We start from the raw sequence: 20356 nt of genomic DNA, 5'->3' as shown, positions 1-20356 counted from the left end.
TAATGGACGGAAATATATATTATTATATTATATTTCATTATATTTAAAATTGGTTTTAAATCCCAAATACCCTTATTTGAGAACCAGATCTAAAATATGTGTACAGAAGGTCATCTTTAGCTCAGTTTTTTTATCATAGTTATGATTAAATACAGGGCAGCACGGCGGCGCAGTGGTTAGCGCTTGTGCGGCACAGTTCATGTCATGGGAACCTGTCGTGGGTTCAAATCCAGCTCCAGACTTTCTGTGCGGAGTTTGTATGTTCTCCCCGTCCCGGCACTCCGGTTTCCTCCCACGTTCCAAAAACATGCATTTCAGGTGAATTGGCCGGTCCAAATTATCCATAGGTGTGAATGAGCGAATGAGTTGTCTGTCCGTGTGTGCCCTGCGATTGGCTGGCAACCAGTTCAGGGTGTCTCCTGCCCACTGCCCGGAGTTGGCTGGGATGGGCTCTAGCCCCCCCCCGCGATCCTAATGAGGATAAGCGGTACGGCTAATGAGATGAGATGATTAAATACTGTGCAGCCTTTGAAACTTTTGTGATTAAGGGCTATACATATAAATAGGACTTGACTATTATTATAACTCAAATTTAACCCCCATTTGTACCTGTAAAATTCGTCAAAACCCCAATCCAATACGTACCTAACTTACCTACCTTAACTTTTCGGGGAATATGGACAGTTATGGTCTCTTTTGAAAGGTGATATATTGACGTTTTGTCCCAAACTGAAATAATCTGTGCAAGTGCTCATAACATCGAGTAATCCTGTAGTTGGAACACACAGGAATAGAAGGTGTTTTTTTTCTCGCCTATTTTTTTTTTTTTTTTTTTTTTGCAATTAAATACCTGCAGATGAGTGTAGCATGGGAATTTTATCTGGGAAACAAGTGAGACAATAGCTAGAAGCCTTAACTGGTATATTTGTCCAATTTGATTACAATCTGAAAAAGTAAACTTTGTATTTTACACTTTTGGATACGACCAGTTTACAACACTAAAACCTAAATTTGTATTTTACTTTGGACAATTTTTAGACATCGTGAAAGAGTTGCCAATGTTCGACTTCTCTTTCTACAAGTCAAATCAATGAATGTGCTCACTTGTGCGTAACAATGGAGCGTTAAAAATGAATCATGAAATGCTTTGCGCACGTTCAATTTTGTTTCCGATTTAAATACACATAGAAAAAATGTATACATTCATGTTGGAACCTTGGAATTGGCTAACCAATGTGTCAATTATCATTCAGATCGGTTACTACTGGCTAAAGATATTCAGACTTACTGGAGACGATCTCCCTTTTAACAGACCCGATAGGCTAATTTGGGCTTTGGACAGTGAAAAGATGCCTGTTATTGGCTGAGAAAGATGTCAATCTAAAGGTCAGAGGCTAACTACCATATTGGCAATAATTTTAGTGTACTTATTTTAGTAAACATTTATTTTTCAGTACTACACATAGCAGGTTACTGATACAAGGCGAGTTTTGTTGGTAGCAGGAACTTCAAACTATGAAAACATGCTTTAAGGCGGAATTCTTTTTATCTATCGGCTTTATTGTGTGTTTTTCAAGGAAATATTTTACACAGATTAATTCTACGGATTGTCTCGGATGTATCAAAGCCATTTTTTGCATACATTCAACGAATATCGTGACAGCCAGGGGACGTAGATGTTGAGTCACGCCGGCTTTATAGTTCACGGTTATCTGGTTTCAGACTGATCGTGATTCTTCTGTGATGAGTATGTTTTGAAATGGTTATCATATCTTGAATCCCAAAAGTTTAACCTTACCAATTATATGTGACATGACGTATTTCAGTGACTGGTGACATCATACAGTAGCGTATTTGTTTATCACAAGTCCGACGAGCTGTCGGAAAGTTAGGGGGTTAACGTTTTAAAATATTCTTACCTGTGCAGTTGGAATCATCCGTCCATCCATCCATTATCTGCACCGCTTATCCTCAGTTGGGTCGCGGGGGTGCTGGAGCCCATCCCAGCTATCTTCAGGCAGTGGGCAGGGGACACCCCTAACTAGTTGCCAGCCAGTCGCAGGGCACACAGAGACGGACAACTCACTCGCTCATTCACACCTAGGGACAATTTGGAGAGGCCAATTAACCTGAACTGCATGTTTTTGGAATGTGGGAGGAAACCGGAGTGCTCGGAGGAAACTCACGCAAGCACGGAGAGAATATGCAAACTCCACACAGGAAGGTTCGATCTTATGACCACAGAACTGTGCCGCACACGCGCTAGCCACTGTGCCGCCGTGCTGCCCCAGTTGGAATCAAATCTGTGATATTTGTCAGTATTGTCAAATAAATGCAAACTTTTCAATCGTCATCGGTTTTTAAAGTCAACTAAATATGTACTAAACATGCATATGTGACCTATAAGCTGTCTTTCCAAGGCATTAATGTGTCTGGTTGTCACTCTTTAAAGGAGGGGTCTCAAACGTGGTTCCCGAGGGCAAGCGAGGTGCCCGCGGACCTGTTCTGAAAATCTCCCACCAGCGCTAGATCATTGTGATTATTGATGATAATTTGTTATTTTAAAAATGCATATCAAACTGGGTGCCCCATGTGCTAATTAGTAACAAAAAGTAGCTTTCATCTTGAAAAAGGCTGGAGACCCTTGATTTAGAGTTTAACAACAGCGTACAGCATCATGGCGGACCAATTATACTGCATTGCAAATAATTATTTGGTGGAGGGAAATGAGACTAAACAAAGAAGATCGCCAGATATTTTCTTTACAGTACTCCATAGTGTACAAATGAGATCTCATACGAGCCCAGCTACTGTGACGCATTATAGCGCAGCTGCATCTGCAGGATGTAAAGTTACAGTATCTCACTGACCACCTGTGTTCCACTTTTTCTGCTTGACTTCCCCTCCAAGAACCTCCGTCATCGTCTCTCATTGGAGCTGATCCGCTCTACCACAGTCGGGTCAGATCGTATCACCTTGTCGGGAAAATCTGCTTGCCAGGTTTTGAGAGCCTCTGAGCATTTGGATATCTGTTCATCTCTGGACGTGTGCCTAAGAGACTTTTTTGGTGATTTTTTTTATAGCAGTAATGAGTTTGTCTGCTGCCAAACAGATCCTCTAAAACAAAAAACACCACAATTTTTGGGCGGTTATCTGTGTACCACTGACTTATATTCTTCATTTATCAAAGCCACATTCTATTTTTGTTCCAGCACCACGGTATGTTTCTCCCCTACAGGCTCATGCTCTTCACAGCCAGTGACATTGAAAGACGGGATTTGGTGTGTTTGTGTCTGCGGTCCTTTGTTACTGCCGACTTTGTCTGTACTTGTGTGTACCGTGCGGTTCAGCATCACGGTTCACTGTCTGCAAGGTGGGAGTTGCTGATGCCATAATACAGTCAGAGGTGCTGCTGTGGTGTGTTCATTACATGGAATGGGGGGTTCCCCTTTGAGAAATCCCTAAACATCAGAACTGAATGAGTGTTTCAATGGGAGACATGACTGTGCTTGTTAAGTGCTTGTACAAGATGTATGCCTACCTCCTACTGGCTGATTTGAGATATTACCGCTTTCTATAACAAGAAACGGGTGCAGTCACATTAACTCAAGGCTGGACCAAGGTCATACTTGACATCTTTAGTACATTATTTCTGTTTGAACCACCCAAAAATTTTGTTTTTATTTAATAAGCAGTATAGGTTTTTTCCTTCTCATTTTGGGGTCATTTTTTTGTGGAAAAGGGGGCTCAAACAATTTATATAGGTAACCTTTTGTGACTAAAATAGATTTTATAATAAATACGAACAAAATATTTTAATGGAATCCCCCTAAATATAAGAAATTAAGCAAAAAACGTATTTGAAGATAAAATATTTTTCTTAAAAATGGGAGAACATTTCTGTTTCATTGATGACTCTACAGATCATTTTCATCTGACGTGCTAAGAATATTACAATTTCCAGATACAAAGTATTGTTTGAAATATAGAACGTTGTCTGAGTATTAAAAATACATTTTGGGATTGGAACCTTATTTCGAATTAAACTTTTCCAATTTTTTGCAGAAATTGTGTTCCGAGTACAGGGTTGAAAAACAAGTAACAGAAAATGCTTCTGATTTGGATATCTGAAATGTTCATCCGTTCATATTTTTTCCCGATGCCTCCTCATATATCCATATGACTGTGTATTTGTATATATTGGATATTTCCTATCCTTTCAATTTCTTTATAATTGAAAAAACATCATTTGCATGAATGCTAACAATTAACTATTTATTTTGATTAATTCAACATTTTAATTTTATTAGGGGTTTTGTGGGGTGAGAGTTTATTTTCTTATTTTGATTTTAATTATGTCTTTTTTAGCAAGGAAAAAAAATAGACTTAAAACCTTGGGCTTCAGCCTGCTCTCCTTGGGAATATTTTTATGTTTTATGTTATTGTATTGTACAGCTGTTTTTTGTGTGAAACTATTTTGTGGTTTGTATTTGTTAATTAGTGGTTGATGTTATTTTTTTGTGCTGTGCCTAAATAAAAAAAAAACACAAACCAAAAAACATGAGCTAAATCAAGAGAAAGAACTTTATTTTATTTTTAATTACTCACAGTTTGTGCTAATTATTATTGTATTGTGCACAATTTAAATTGTGCTTCTGTGTGTATTTTTGTAATTTTAGTCATGGCAGTGAGCTATTTGACTCGCCTTCATCCGCTCTTGTTCCGCACCTTGATTCAGCCGCTCAGATGTGCGCCCCCAGTTCCCTCAAATCGCAGCGGCAGTGCCCAGATTTCGTTGCCCAGAGGCTTGTTCCACCCTGATACATGCATCCGACTCTATGCCACCAAGAAGGCGAAAGGTCTGTAGGGAATCATTTGTGGATTGAATCACTTGCTGACTGGTCTTCTTGAATGACTTGATAGCCAAAATAAAGGGCCAAGCAGCCAAGGTGAATATCAGCTCTGCTTTGGTGGAAGACATCATCAGTTTGGACGAAGTTAAGGAAGATATGACGGCTGTCGTCGATGCGCTTATAGAAGACTTCACTCGCAATCTCAGCATCAGAACATCACCTGGTATTTGCCTATTCATTTGAAACTTCCATCCATTATCTGCACCGTTTATCCTCAGTAGGGTCGGGGGGGTGCTGGATCCCATCCTAGCCATCTTCGGGCAGTGGGCAGGGGACACCCTGAACTGGTTGCTAGCCGGTCGCAGGGCTCATTTGAAACTTACACAGAATATATATATATATATATATATATATATATATATATATATATATATATATACGCTTAAAGGTGGGGTGCATGATTTGAGTTGTCCTTAAAAGGTACAAAGTTTAATATTTTCTCTATTAAGTATGTGTTAAGAATGCCCAAATGAGTTCAAAGAGTACTTGTGTTGTTTCTTTCCCACGGCGCCTATCTGCTTTTAGCTTACGTTTAACAAAGCTGTTTGGGGCGGAACTCAGGACGAAGGAGGTAAGAGGGGACTGGGGGGGAAGTAGTGGGGAAAGACGTCATGCTCCCCCTGTGTTTATTTCCATCCATCCATTATCTGTACCGCTTATCCTCAGTAGGATCCCAGGGGTGCTGGAGCCCATCCCAGCTATCTTCAGGCAGTGGGCAGGGGACACCCTAAACTTGTTGCCAGCCAGTCGCCTTGCACACTGAGACAGACAACTCACTTGCTTATTCACACCTAGGGACAATTTGGACCTGCCGATTCACCTGACATGCATGTTTATGGAATGTGGGAGGAAACCGGAGTGCCCGGGGGAAACCCACGCAAGCACGGGGAGAACATGAAAACTCCACACAGGAAAGTTCGATCTCATGACCTCAGAACTCTGCCGCACATGCGCTAACTGTGTTTATTTTTTTATTATTTCTAAATGTTAGTGTACAAGGGATGATTCATTATTTTCCCTACATTTGCTCGAAAGGGTAAGGTATTCAGAAACATTAAGCATTAGAAAATAACAAAAAGTACCACGTCAGGCTGTCAGCTTATAAGGAGACATTGGCAGTTGTGTACTGTTTTGCAGTTTGCTCACTTCCATTATGTGAATGTTGAAGCAGTAGAAAAACAATAATTTAGAGAAAAACAATACGGTTAATTGCTGTAAGCAGTACCTAATACACACCCCAGCAGTGCAGTTACACAGGCATCATTACCTTTGATGCACCCACCAACGTTATGGAGTGAAAAGGACAAAAAAAAAAAAAAAAGTGATTTAAATAACAAGACAGGAGATTTCCAATTAATACTTGCTAGGTTCCAACTGGCCATGGAACTTAGTATCAATCTTGCTATATATCCAAAGGTATCCAGAATTATCCAAAATTTGCCAAGTTACCGGATCGATGCACGTTTGGTTAGGCAACTTAGTCTCCCTGTTGCATTAATCACGATAAGTATCCCTTGTAAGTTGTCATTATTTTGCTCTCGCATTCCTGACCATTTTTATTTTAATTCAACTATACGTGCTTGACAGAGGCAGCAATGATGACACAAGCCAGAGGTGGCAGCTGTGAGCAAAAAAAGTTAAAAATTTCGTTCAGCTCCTTTAAGATTAACAAGCAACTATATAACACAGTTTCTTTGGATCATGAATTGCTCTATATGACCTTACTTTGACCCTAGTTTGCCCATCATTTCCTCAACTACATCCAGGTCGTGACCTGCAGCCTCCGGCATGCAAAGATTTGAGCTCGGTCAGGGATGAAGGTCGTAGGGAGATGAAATTGACAGCTTAACGGGCGGAAAGAGACAATTCTATTAAGGGTCACGTGTATATCTGATCGAATAGTGAACAAGTCTGCCTCTCAGGTCTGAGATACAGGGTCAGGACTCTTGGGTCCTGGTTACCTTTGTTGAGTTTATACCTTTATAGCAGGGGTTGGGCTTTTCTCTTGGCTCTTTTCATGAGTGTATATATGGCTGAGATAAAATTCAGATCAACCAAACCTTTCTCTTATCATTCCTATTTTAAGTCTGAGTTTGTAAATTTAATGTTGTTTTATTAAATTACCGTACTTTCCGGTCTTTGAAGTGCACTTGAAAAACCAAAAAAATGCCAGAAATTGGAAATTGCGCCTTATAATGCAGTGAACCTTTTAGACCGGAAAGTACAGCGAATTAAAATCTGAAATAAATAATTGCAATGAAATACAATACTTACATTTGGTATCCAATTATGAAAAACAAAAATTTCGGCGTGAAACCAGCTATTCTAATACAGTGAACCCTAGATTATCTTGGGGGTTACGTTCCCGTGAAGTACAAAGCTTTTATTTATTTTTTTTACAATTATTACACAATTAAATACTCTATTAGTCATTCAAATCAAAGAATAAACCCTTTTAACATTCTGCAGTTCTGTAAACTGTACCTGTAGCTTTTTTTTCCCAGAAAGAAACAAGATGATGAAAGGTGAGCATGTCATAGTGAGGGATTACTATATTTATGTTCTATAAAAAAAGGAAATATATATATATATATATATATATATATATACACAGACGCTCCCCTACTCACAAACGGGATAGGTTCCGGACGATTGTAAGTTGCTTCAGTGCTATATTTTGTATGAAATGTATGTTTAAGGTTTATATAAGTATGTTTAATGCTTGTATAAGTAACTTGCTATGTTTAGTACTGAAAAATAAACATTTACTAAAATAATATGCTCTATAAAGATAGATAAAGTTAATTTTAACTTACTTGTGAAAGATGGGCTTCAAGAGTTAGGCTACTTCCTCCTACGTGGTAGCAAGTGGCCGAAAAAAAGCGATCTAACAATTTTCTCGACCGCATTAAGCTTTCTTATTCCACTTTCATTTCAAATGACACGTCTCACCTCTTCTTTACACTTTACATCAACCATATTGAATAGATGTACGAGATATTACACAGTAAAAATCTCAAAGTTCTTAGTGCAGTGGAGATACAGTATAAAATGTTTACACATGAACTGGGATTTTCTCTTCGGGGTGGATGCTTGGTGACCTCTCACAGCGCTACACACCGGTAGAGGCGGAAAAAAGCACTACAGTACTTTCCTGTATTCGGGAAAAGGTGCACACAATACAAAATTTAACTTACAGCAATGTGCGGATATTTTTCAAAATCCCGAAAAAAATGTTCCTATCTACTGTTTTTCGTAACTCGAATGTTCGTAAGTAGGGGAGCGTCTGTACACATATAAATAAAATCATCATACAGTAGTTTAATTTCATGTGTCTTATAGTCCAGTGAGCCTTATCTATGAAAAGAAATACATCACAAAAGATTATTTTGGGTAAGTGCGCCTTAAAATGAGGCACACCTTGTATCAAAGGAAATACGTTTTTTTTTAAATTATATCAATTAATATGCACATTACAGTGCCTCATATTGCTTGTTTGTGATATTCAGTAGCAAAAGAAAAAAATATGCTTCTATGGCAACTCATCATTCTTTGTCTAACCTCCTTGTCCTTTTTGGGACACTTTTATTTAAGCTCATATGACACGTTCGATCAAAGCACAAGAAATATCACTTTGCATCCATCCCCAATTCCATCTGTCCGTCCGCCTCTCCTTTGTCCAGCTGTAATGTAATCGGTTGAGGCATCAAGACTTGGGGCTGAAAGCGAGGATGAGGTGGTGGAACAGAATGGAATGACGTCAGTTCTCCAGGCGAGCAAGCGTGCGTGTGTTCGCGCGCCCTTGCGCCGGTTCCCAACAAAGTTTTCATCTGGACTTAATCAGGAGTAAGTGTGGATGTAACTGTATGAAAGTGTGCAGAAAGCCGGAGATAGATGGAGAGCGAACATCCGAGGGGTTGTTGTGGTCATAGTCGGGTTGCCAAGGAAACTTGCACGCAGCATCGCTACTTTGAAGGATTGCTTTGACCTGGAGGCAAATGCTTGTGTTTGTAGCAGTCATCCATCAGTCAGTCGCAAAGCTTCAAAAAAAAATGTGAAAAACACTGGATTACTTGTTTAGGTTTTTTTTTTTCAAATATAACTTTTCCCTGCTTGTGACTCATTTTGTGGCTGTTTCTCACAGTTTAGACATTTTGTTTAAGTGACAGCTTAATTTATTTGGTTTTGTGCTGTCCACTCCCAGGATTTTTAACGTAGCATACACACCAATCTTTGCTCGTCTCCCCCCGTGGTGACAGTGAAGTTTTACGTACGCTTTGTCAAACTTCTTTGTCGTAGCTTTCAGGATGAGACTTGTTTGTCTCTTTACCCTGTCTCTCTTGGCCTGTCCCCACATCCGTGTTAAGTTTTTTTTTTTCGTGGGGTCACTTAAGGGTCCGTTACACTTCGTGCCAATACTTCATACTCAATGCTTATACTAATGCAAAGCGTAGAAGCTAAATGCAAACAAAACCCGCTGCCAAAGTGAACACCACTGTTACCTAGTGTAGTGGAGGTGCAATTGCACTTTATTCTGGGAAATTAAAAAAATAGAAAGTTCCCTAAAGTCGCACCCGCGCCCCCTTTGACGGAGGTTGGGGACCAATGAAATACAGTATTGTATCACCGACTTGCATAGTCTTTACTAAGTGCACGAGATCTTAAACATAATATAGAGAAAGGCATTGTGGAAAATAATTCGGCCACTCTGAAAGATAAATAAAAGTTCAGGCGTACGTATTCAACGTTTGTTACTTACAATGCTCAGTTTTAGGTCATTTCTCTATCATTTGTACAGTAGGTCACAAAAGTTATTACACCCTCACATTTCGACAAGAGATTTATTATAATTTTAAATAGAACATCACTAAAGAAACATCACTTTGACACAATGAAAAAAAGTCTGTCAACAAAGGTTCACGGAAAAAGTATTGTCTGGTCTGATGAGACAAAGATTATTTTTTCTGGCTCAGATAGTGTGAAGCATATGTGGCGGCAACAAGGTCAGGAGTACAAACATTTTTGTGTCGTGCCCAAAGTCAAGCATGGTGTTAGGAATGTCCTGGTTTGGGGCTGCATGAGTGCAACTGTAGAGTTGCATTTCATTAAGGGAAACACAAATTCATGAATGTTATATGAGATACTGTATTAAGGAATGATCCACTCCCTCCAGAAACTTGGTCGCAGGGCAATGTTCTATCCTGACAATGACCTTAAATACACCTCCAAAATGACCAAGGCTTTTCTAAAGGGGCCAAGGGTAAAGGGGATGGACTGGCTAAGCATATCTCCAGATCTAAACCCAATAGAACTTCTTTGGGACATCCTCAAGCGGAAGGTAGAGAAGCATGTGACCTCAAGTATCCCCCATATTTTAGGTTTTTAAGGGGAAAATACAGTTACACTGCTATATAAGCTTTAAAATGACTTCCTTTCATTGTATCACTGAGAAACTGATGAAATCTCTGCAGAAATGTGAGGGGTGTACTTATTTTGTGACTTACGGTCTCTTACGGTACCGTGACTAAAAATGATGTCAAATTGAGATGAGGATTATTGCCTTTTCTCTCATCTTTTATGTCACTAGTTGCCTAGTGGTTGGCTTTCTGTGCTCTTATTGATGCTATCCGTTGTCACCATTGTCATGCAATTTTGGACAGCGACAAATGTTGACCTATTTTGTTACAATTCTACACGGCTGCACCGGATCATGAGTGGCATGTTCGAATTTCTGGCTAATTTCAGGTTTATGGTTGCGGCTGGAAAATTTAGTTCTAGGATTGGGCACTGATGCAAGGTATACAAGTCTTGTTTCAAGGTATCATTTACAAGTAACATCCGACTTGGGCCCACCTGTACAACCCCAGCCAGCAGATGCTCAATTTTCCCAGCTGAAATTCATTTTTTTAATTCATTGTCCGGGACCACAGCGTGTAGCATCCCAGAAACCTGTACGACAATTTCGACAGCCAGGTGGCACAGAAATCTACCACTACACTCAATAACTAGACACAGTTTGACAGAAGATTGAACCATTGTAAAGGATTTACAAAACCAATCCTGGTCATAAGTAGGATGTTACCTGTACTTGCTTCAGCCCTCGATGAAAAGGTCTTGTCAAAAACTACAGACAGCCATGGAGATTTACCTTAGTACTTTTCGAATTTATATTTATTGATTTGATTGTCAGGTTTGTGTGTGTTTGTTGTACACAGAGTATACAATCAAAATATGGAGTAACGTCCTTTTGTTTGTTTTGTAGGTTAATTATTTGTGTCTTTTCCCTTTCTTTTTGTCTTTCTGTCCTACTTTGTCATTGTTTTCCTATTTCTTTTTTTCAATACATTTCTAGGTGCAATCTTGACAAATTGTTATTATTACTGTTATTATTATTGTTATTATCATCATCCTTATTGTTTGTTGTTCTTTCTGTCTTTTTTGTCTTTCTGTTCTATGTCTTTTTTTCTCACCTTATTTCTTTCCGTATTTTCTGAATGTATTATTTCTTTCAAATTATTTACTTGGTGCAATATAAGTTATTATTTTTATTATTGTTATTATTGTAATTATCAATGTTATTGATACATTGACATAATTCAGTCATACTAATAAATTATTTAAAATGAGTGAATTTACCAAAATGCTCTGTTTAATTGGCCTTCGCCCCAAGAAATCATTAATAAAATACGTTATAATAAAAACACTGAACGTTTATTTGAAGAAAAAACAGTAAAAGTTGTAGAATAAAAATTCAGTTTTTAAATCTGTGGTAAATGTGATGAATAAATAAAAAAGTTCTAAATTTCTTCATTAAATGCGTTCATTAAAATCTTTTTCAGGTAATCGTTTTTGTTAAATCATCAATATTTTGATCCTTTTCTTAATCTTTCCAACGTTATTCTTTTAAGGTAATGACATTTTTCCTTATGAGATAAGATCTAATTGTCAATTCCAATGTCTAAACTTATTGCAAATAATGCTCACTATGTTGTAATCGATGACAATAAAAATAATTATATTCTTAATTCTACTAATCTTCTATCATCATCATCATCATGTAGAATTATCTTTTTGCTTACATCGTGTGTCTATGATTTTACTTGAGGAAACAGTTTTCCCCATTTTGTTTGCTTTAGTTTTATTTGATTATATATGAAAAAACAATCTGTTTTCTATGAAAGAATCAAGGGAATGGGTAATATTTTTACCAAAATTAGAGCTTGTATCGACGATAGCTGAAACTGAAATCAATATGGTGCATTTAAATTGATAAATGCGTAAAGGAGAATCTTAGCTTTCCAATATTCTTCCAGCCAACTCTCTTACAGCTCCTTCCTCTGGTAAAAAAAAATGTCCGCCTTTCTGGCTGGCAGTAAATGCTACCAGATGTTGAGGTGCGCATCAGGAAGGAACAACTCAGAAAGAAGGACGGATTGCAAAACTATGTGACCATTTTTTGGGCACGGCATATTTTATGTGTTTGACCCTCGAAACAAAAATCAGGAAAATGGCTCTTATTTTCCTTTCAAATGCAAACCAACAGCACTGTCATGCATCGCAACCTCCACAGCCTAAGCAGCCCCAGAGTGATGTAAGGCAGAGGTTGAGGAGAAGGAAACCCGTGCGTCTGAGGTTAGCCAGATGCAAAGATAGGGGCATGGGGGGTCGAGGTCAACACACCTTTGCTTCTCTCATCGTCGAAGGCGAGGTGCTCGTAAAAATAGCCCGAATACATTTTCTTGAGTTTCTTTACTGAGCAGATGATGAATTGCCTTGTTGCACGGAATAGATGGACTCGTGCCAAAATAATTGATGAATGCCTTCTTTTTCTTACGTTTCGCAAACTTATCTGACTTTCTGTTTTAAATGTGGTCATATTCACTCTTTTTAACTAAAACAATTTTAAAAGGTGTAATATTAGCATTGAAAAGGTTATCACTATGTATCCACATGCCCTGTTTTGTAGGAGCTTTGGACCACATTGTAGTGTCAACCCTGGATGGGAAATTTCCTCTCAACCAGCTGGGTCAGGTCTCAATGAAGTCCCCTCAGCTCATTATGGTCAATATGGGCAGCTATCCCGAGGTAGGACTCTTATATACACATATCGGAATGTTTTTTTATTTTTTTTTCCAATTATTACGTTTGGGGGCTGTTCAACGATTAAAATGTGACAGCTTGACATTTTTCGGGGCATGAAGTCAGCAGTAGTCAGCCAGTTATGGGTTCCCTTTTTGTCTTTTTTAGTCTGTTTTTATACGACATACTTTCGTTTTTACAACAAACACAATGTAAGGATTAGACCAATTCTCCTTTCAGTGCAAACATAAAAAAATATAAAAATAAATAAATATATATATATATATATATATATATATATATATATATATATGGTATGTAGATATACTGAACTGTATAACGTGTGTGCTTCTGAGGAGTCCAAATAGCGGCATTTATGGTAGCATTAGTACAGCCGCTGCCCTACTTACGAACGAGATTCCGGACGATCATTCATAAGTGAATTTGTTTGTAAGGTGCTTCAGTGCTATATTTTGTATGTTTAAGGTTTATATAAGTATGCATAAGGCTTGTATAAGTAACCTGTATTGTTTTGAAACAGAAAAATAAACTTTGTTAAAAAATAATATGCTTTATAATATTACAAAGCAAACCGAATGATAAAGCATAGTACTGAACAACAAAGCTACATATTAGGCATTGACATTCTGTGGTCTGTGAAGCCCTTTGAGACAACTTGTGATTAAGACCTATACAAATAAACATGACTTGACTTAAGCTTAACTTTATTTAACTTATTAAACAGTAAAAATGTCGAAGTTCTTAGCGTGCTAGAGATACAGTGCAATGTGCATTCACACGAACTGGGAAGTAGAAGTCTGATTTATTTTTTGGAGTGGATGCTGGGTGACCTCTCACAGCACCACGTTGTGGAAAGAAGCACTCTAGTACTGTCCTCTACTCCGAAAAAGGAGCACACAATACAAAATCTAACTTACAGCAATGTCTGGATATTTTTCGACATACCGTGAAAAATGTTTGTATCTACCGTTTTGCGTAAGTCGAATGTTGGTAAATAGGGGAGCGTCTGTATAGAACAATTTCACATGTTCAATATCTGAAATAATTAAGATAAATGCCTTAATGTCTCAAGCCTTAATGTTTTGCTTTCTTATTTTCAATAGACAATTTTGGACTCAAACTTGAAAATTGTAACTGAAAAGGTAATTTTGACAGTTTGGGCAATTAACATTGAGAAGTGTGCTCCAGAGGGATTTATACGTGAAAAAATATATAATTTCACGCGCCATTTCTAACTATTCTGTGCCGAAAACTGACTAAAATAGCTTTTTAATGAGAATAATAATAATACATTGTATTTCGAAGCGCTTTTTAGGACACCCAAAGTCGCTGTACATATGCGTAGGACACAACAATAAACGAAGAGTAAAACAAGAGTAGCTTCTTATATAACAAAAATAGCACCATTGTCTAAAGCACTGAAAGCCATAGTTTTATACACCATAAATTGGCAGCGTCCTCTTTTGGCCACGTATTGAATAAATTGTTACATTAGCATAAAACATCACAAACACAAGGGAGTAGTTCTCTAGTACTTCTTATTTATTCCACCTAATTATGCATTTTCAGCCTGGTTCGACTTATACTAAGGAGGAACTTAAATACACATCAAGCTAACTAGCATGTTTTCTGGTAAATTACGTGACTTCACGTTTGTAATTAAATTTAAAAATAAATTATTTATCTGTAGGTTTGTGGGAAATGACAGTTTTGACAATGTATATTGGTCAGTTACAATGGATTGTAAAAATAAATCCTAACAAGCAGTATTGTATTACATTTATTTTTTGGGGGGTATTTTAGCTCTTCAAACCTGTTGTTTTCCTTAATTTTCTCAAAGTACATGTGCTAGCTTCTCGGAATTAGTGCACAACCCTGCTGACTAAAAAACAACTGGACTTGTTTTATTCGTACGTGACGAAGGTAATAAACGGAGGTTTGAAGTCGAGCCAGAGCAGACACAAATGAAATCCGACCTTAGAGTCTAGCGCCAACATGGTCTCATATGCTAATTGATGGATCGCTCGAGGAGCCCTTTGTTGTGGAGTGAAAAATAGCACCGAGAACTTGAACTCTGTGTGTGCGCCGATATGTAGATCCGTCTGTGTGTACGTTGACACCGAATAGGAAATGACCTCATTTTACCCCCAGGTTAGGAAGGATTGGATTATTTGTCTTTTTTTTTTTATACTCTCCTTTCCTTTTTCTTCAATACAACACTGAACTAATCACAGCTTTAGTTCATTCAGTAGGCTTATAGTGTCCAGACTTTTCCAGACTGGTGGTCTGGAAAGTCAAAATGCTTTTTTTTTAACTTACAATTAGGACATTATGCAATCATGTGTTGCCTTTTTTCTACAATTACCACATGAAACTCATGACCTGTTATGAATTTCAACAGTAAATTCACAACTAAACTCACGTATCATGGATAAGCATGATTTTATTTCGACTGGAGCCTCTTTGAAATTGTTTTATTCGAGATAAGTTCCATTGGACATGTACTGTACTTTAACGTGACTTGGACTCTTTGTGATTGAACACGTTTATCCATTTGGATTTCAACTAGTCCATCCATTATCTGCACTGCATATCCTCAGTAGGGTCGCGGGGGTGCTGGAGCCCATCCCAGCTATCTTCGGGCAGTGGGCAGGGGACACCCTGAACTGGTTGCCAGCCAGTCACAGGGCACATAAAGACAGACAATTCGCTTGCTCATTGCACCTAGAGACAATTTGAACCGGCCAATTAACCTGAAATGCATGTTTTTAGACTGTGGGAGGAAACCGGAGTGCCCGGAGGAAACCCACGCAAGCACGGGGAGAACATGCAAACTCCACACAGGAGGTTCGATCTCATGAACTCAGAACTGTGCCGCACACGCGCTAACCACTGCGCCGGTGTGCTGCCTGGATTTCAACTAGTATTCTAATTATTACGTTTTTATATGTTGATTTAAGCCTGTTTCTTGCATGTAGTACATATTTGTAGATGGGTGTATGTTCAAGATGTTTGTGTACAACTTAGACTGCAAATTGATTGACGTACAGGCAGAAAAGTTGGAGGACGACTGTTTAGACATTTAGAATGCAGAACAAAATGCACGATAGAAAAATGCGAAGTAGCGAAACCGTGTAAACCGTGATAGAGCCAGGGATTATGGTAATACCGAATAAGTATCAATTCATTGGCATAGTGTTTGGGTATTACTTTATAACGTCAAAAACATCAGAACCCTGACCTAAAACCAAAAGTGGCTAGTAATGTGTTACATGTATTCCGTCACATTTCCTTGAGTAAGTTTTGTACTTATGGCAGTATTTTTAAGTCACTATACTTTTTACTGTTACTTGAGTATATTTGTAAAGAAGAAACTGTACTCTTACTCCGCTACATTATGCCACATTAAAGCCGTAACTAGGTATTTTAAATCCCCTCTATGTAAGTACGCGCATATTTCCGAGTGCTTTTTTTATCTGCGGTGAGAGCCACTGTGCAGCCCAAGCCCCACCCCTTTTTTAAAGACAGGTGGTTGTTTTAAAGCAAACTGGCCGGTGTGTGATCGGCCATGGAGCTCAAAGGTGAAAAGGAAAAAATAACGCTACAGAAATAAAACTTAAACTGTGTTAATGTGATTTTATTTACATTTTTCAAAAGGTTGCTATTGTATTTCAATAAATGCATGCTAAGTTTTATTGCACTCTTTTTGTTGGCCAGATAATGAGCACATTATACTTGTTGTTTTTTCCAATTTTCAAAATACAAATGACATAAAATGTTGGATTTTTTAATTGCATTAATTTAATTGTATCAAAACAATTAAACATTCCGTAATTCATTAAGAAACTTGAGGCAGTATCATACAAAAGAGTAGTCACGGCATTCCCTACAGGATTTGATGCATCCAAATTAGTCATTTTGACAATAAGCTATAGAGATACATGTGTTGCTTTCATTATAAGGCATATATAAGGCTTTTATTATTTTTTTAACGCTGATCATTTTTTGTTTTGTTTTTTGGTCCAATTTGGCTCTTTCTACAGAGTCTGTTAAAAAAGGTACTTGGGATTTTAATGTGCTTCTTGTGCCTAATTTATTTCTTTGATTTATACTATTATACTTTTATTGTTTATTTTAGTGCTTGAATTGACCTTGATTATTTTAATCTATTATTAAATGAAATGAATTGTTTAGATGGATTTAGATTTTTTAATGATCTCATTGAGAGCAGTATGGCAGCGCAGTGGTTAGCGTGCGGCACAGTTCTGAGGTCATAGGATCAAATCTTCCTGTGTGGAGTTTGCATGTTCTCCCCGTGCTTGCGTGTCCCCTGCCCACTGCCCGAAGATAGCTGGGATGGGCTCCAGCACCCTCCGCGACCCTACTGAGGATAAGCGGTGCAGATAATGGATGGATGGACGATCTCATTGAATAGTTGTTTAAGAGTTTGTTTGTTTGTTTTTATAAATAAGATGCTGCTACATTTACTCAGTACTTGAGTAATCTTTTTTTTTCACCAAGTACTTTTTTCCTTAAGTAATTATTTAGATGACTACTTGGGTAATATTATTCTGATGTAACAGTATTTTTACGCGAGTAAAATTTTTGGCTACTCCACCTGCCTCTGCCTAAAACCCACCCAACACTAACACAGTTCCAAATCCAAGGGGATAGGATGCCAAATAATGAAGATGGGAATTGAATTTTCAGTCAGCCTTTTATTTGCAGGCTGTTTTTTTTTAGCCACAAGTCCCCCAAGGCAGCCGTCTTCTGGTAAGTGTTTCTTATAGCAGTGACTCAAACCGCAGACCACACGCACGCCCCGAGCGGACACACAACACATGCGCTGCCCTTGCGTAGGTGAGGCCGCCATGCCCGGAGCTAATAGGCTTATAATGATGCCTATCCATTACCAGGCCTTCCACATGCCCTTCAATTGTTTTGCAGCCATTTATTAACAAGTAGCAGGCCCGCAGTTTTCACGTAGGTGAGCAATACCAGCATTTCTTTATGCTCACTTCTCTGCTTGCACTGGGAGCCGCCTCCGTTTGATGTGAACTTCAGCATAAACTCTCCACCATCTTGCCCCCTGCTTACATATTAACAAGAACCTGACCTGAAAGATTCCGGTTTGTATTTCTTTTACGAGTACGAAAAAAAAGTGGCAGTCACGAGATCGGAAGCGATGATGAATATGATGCCGAGAGCACTCAGACTTCGGTACGAGCGGAATCGATCACCAGTCGCTCTCAGGGAGCACGCAGAGGTCTGCGCTCTGTGGACGATTTCAGGCAGAGAAAAAGAGCGGAAAGAATTCATTTAATGTGCACAATTAGGTTTGTTTAATCTCAGTGCTATTTCTTTCTCCCTGTGGAAAACACCAGAAGGAACTGTCTTGAAAATGAAAGAAAGGGGAGGGTGAGAAAAAAAATATGCACATTTTAAATGCATTCTTGTTCTTAAGTTCAACATCTGGTTAGATGTTTACAATCTTTTGTATCCAAATGATCATTGTCAAGATTACATTCACCTTCTAATGTTGAGGACCATGCCAGATTTTAAGGCTATGATGTCCAATCAGTCTGACAATAATATCCCGTGAAAATCGGGATCTTTCTTTTTCTGCAGTTTAAGTCATAAAGGTAATCAGCCGAATAGCTCGCCGTCTTGGAAACAGCATTCTCAGGTGCATCATTGGTGGTTGGCAATAATGCAACTGCAACAGGTAGACCGGAATAGGCAACAAGAGCCTGAAATGATATCATAAACTCAGAGTTCACATGACCATGACTTGATTTGCGTGCAAAGAATTCTCTTGCAAGCTTATTAAGACGTGGTGGGAAATGACATATATTCTGGCCACATTTACGGTAACCTCAAACAGTGCATGGGATTAGGATACCAAAACAGGTCATATTTTAGAAAGAAAAGAAACAATTCAGAAAAAAATTGAAAACATTGTAATGTAAAATCTAATTTTCAAAATAATTTCGAGGGAAAATTACAATTATTTTTGAATAGACTGAAATGAAATAAATTTGATCTATTTTATTAAACTTCTCCAAAAAAAAAATGAAACGGGGACAGAAAGAGACTTTTACAGTGCTACCAAATACTACAAATATTCCGTCGTTTACTACGCCAGTTTATGGCAAATGACAAAATAGCATTTTCAATGAAAACTACAAAAAACAAAAATAAAAAAGGCAATACTCATTTTTGCTTTGACATTGTTGACTGTTCCTTTGTTATATATGGTGCATGACAGCCATCTGCTGGACAGTTATAGTAAAAGCAGGTTTAGTTTGCGGTTTCTTTTTAAGTGACAAGATTGTCTAAAAACAGCTTTCGACTTAAAAATGGTACTCTCAAATGCTACTACAAAAAATAATAAAAAATCTCAAAGATCTCTGTCCATTCTGAAATCTCATTTTCAATTTTGCTCTGGAAATGTATTGCATTCGATTTATTTTACTTCACTCTTCAAAATAAAATAAATAAAAGGGGGAAAGATCGAAGACCTAACATTTGACCCAATGAATGATAACAGCAGTCAATATATTTTATACATAGTCACTAATCGAATAATTAGGGTTGTAATTATGCAATTTTTGACAAATAAGCTATATGTTGTCATTGAGCCTTTTTTTTTGTTGGATTTTTCCCGATCTTTAGTCATTAGGTGACCAAGCCCCCCAATTTCAACCCCTAATGCCGAGCACCAAGCAGGGAGGCAATGGCTACCAATGTTGTAAGTCTTAGGTATGACTCAGCCGAGGCAGGAACCAGCAACCTCTCAGTCTCTAGCTGGGCGCTCTACCCCAAGGCCACCGAGCAGGTCAAGACGCTAATTTTTAAAGCAAACTGAACAGGATGGATTTTCTCAATGTTCTATGGTTGACTAATGGTAGTCAGCAAATAGAGATATCCTTCGGTCAATCGGGACCAGAACCACCCGCGAAAAGGGAAAATCCGTGAAGTAGCGCCGCACCTTCACAAAATCCCTCAAGAGTCAAATTTACATTGAGATGACATCCTCACTGACTGAACGTATACAACAGTTACAAAATAACGACCATAGATTTACAATCACACAATAAATCGTTAAAAAATATGCATTGCGATTTCTGGATTTTATTTTTAGTTTATCTTTCCCACAGTGGACATGCACCTACGATAAAAATTTTGGACCCCTCCATGATTTCTAAGTGGGAGAAATAGCAAAATAAAAGTGTGTTCAAATACGTATTTTCTTCACTGTAATACAGTAACATTTAGTGGCCAAATATTTCACGGAGTACCTTGTAGCAATTTTTTTATGGTAATATAGTCTTAGTTTATGA

At 38.1% G+C, this 20356-nt stretch overlaps 1 protein-coding gene across 2 annotated transcripts in view; it reads left to right on the top strand.

Moving 5' to 3' along the window:
• The window catches only part of mrrf (mitochondrial ribosome recycling factor), a 29560-nt gene that overhangs the window by 902 nt on the left and 8302 nt on the right, over window positions 1-20356 (top strand). For both annotated transcript variants that reach the window (XM_088356002.1, XM_088356003.1), the window contains exons 2-4: window positions 4680-4859; window positions 4924-5076; window positions 12880-12998. In XM_088356002.1, coding sequence (XP_088212128.1) covers window positions 4682-4859; window positions 4924-5076; window positions 12880-12998 — 450 coding nt within the window. In that variant the 5' untranslated portion in view covers window positions 4680-4681. The remainder of the gene's footprint in view (window positions 1-4679; window positions 4860-4923; window positions 5077-12879; window positions 12999-20356) is intronic.

Source organism: Urocampus carinirostris, chromosome 16 (genome assembly GCF_059441175.1).
Source record: "Urocampus carinirostris isolate Australia breed hairy pipefish chromosome 16, RoL_Ucar_1.0, whole genome shotgun sequence".
In the NCBI taxonomy this organism is placed as follows: domain Eukaryota; kingdom Metazoa; phylum Chordata; class Actinopteri; order Syngnathiformes; family Syngnathidae; genus Urocampus; species Urocampus carinirostris.
Note: the sequence above shows the minus strand (reverse complement) of the source record. Positions and strands in the feature narration are given on the sequence as shown.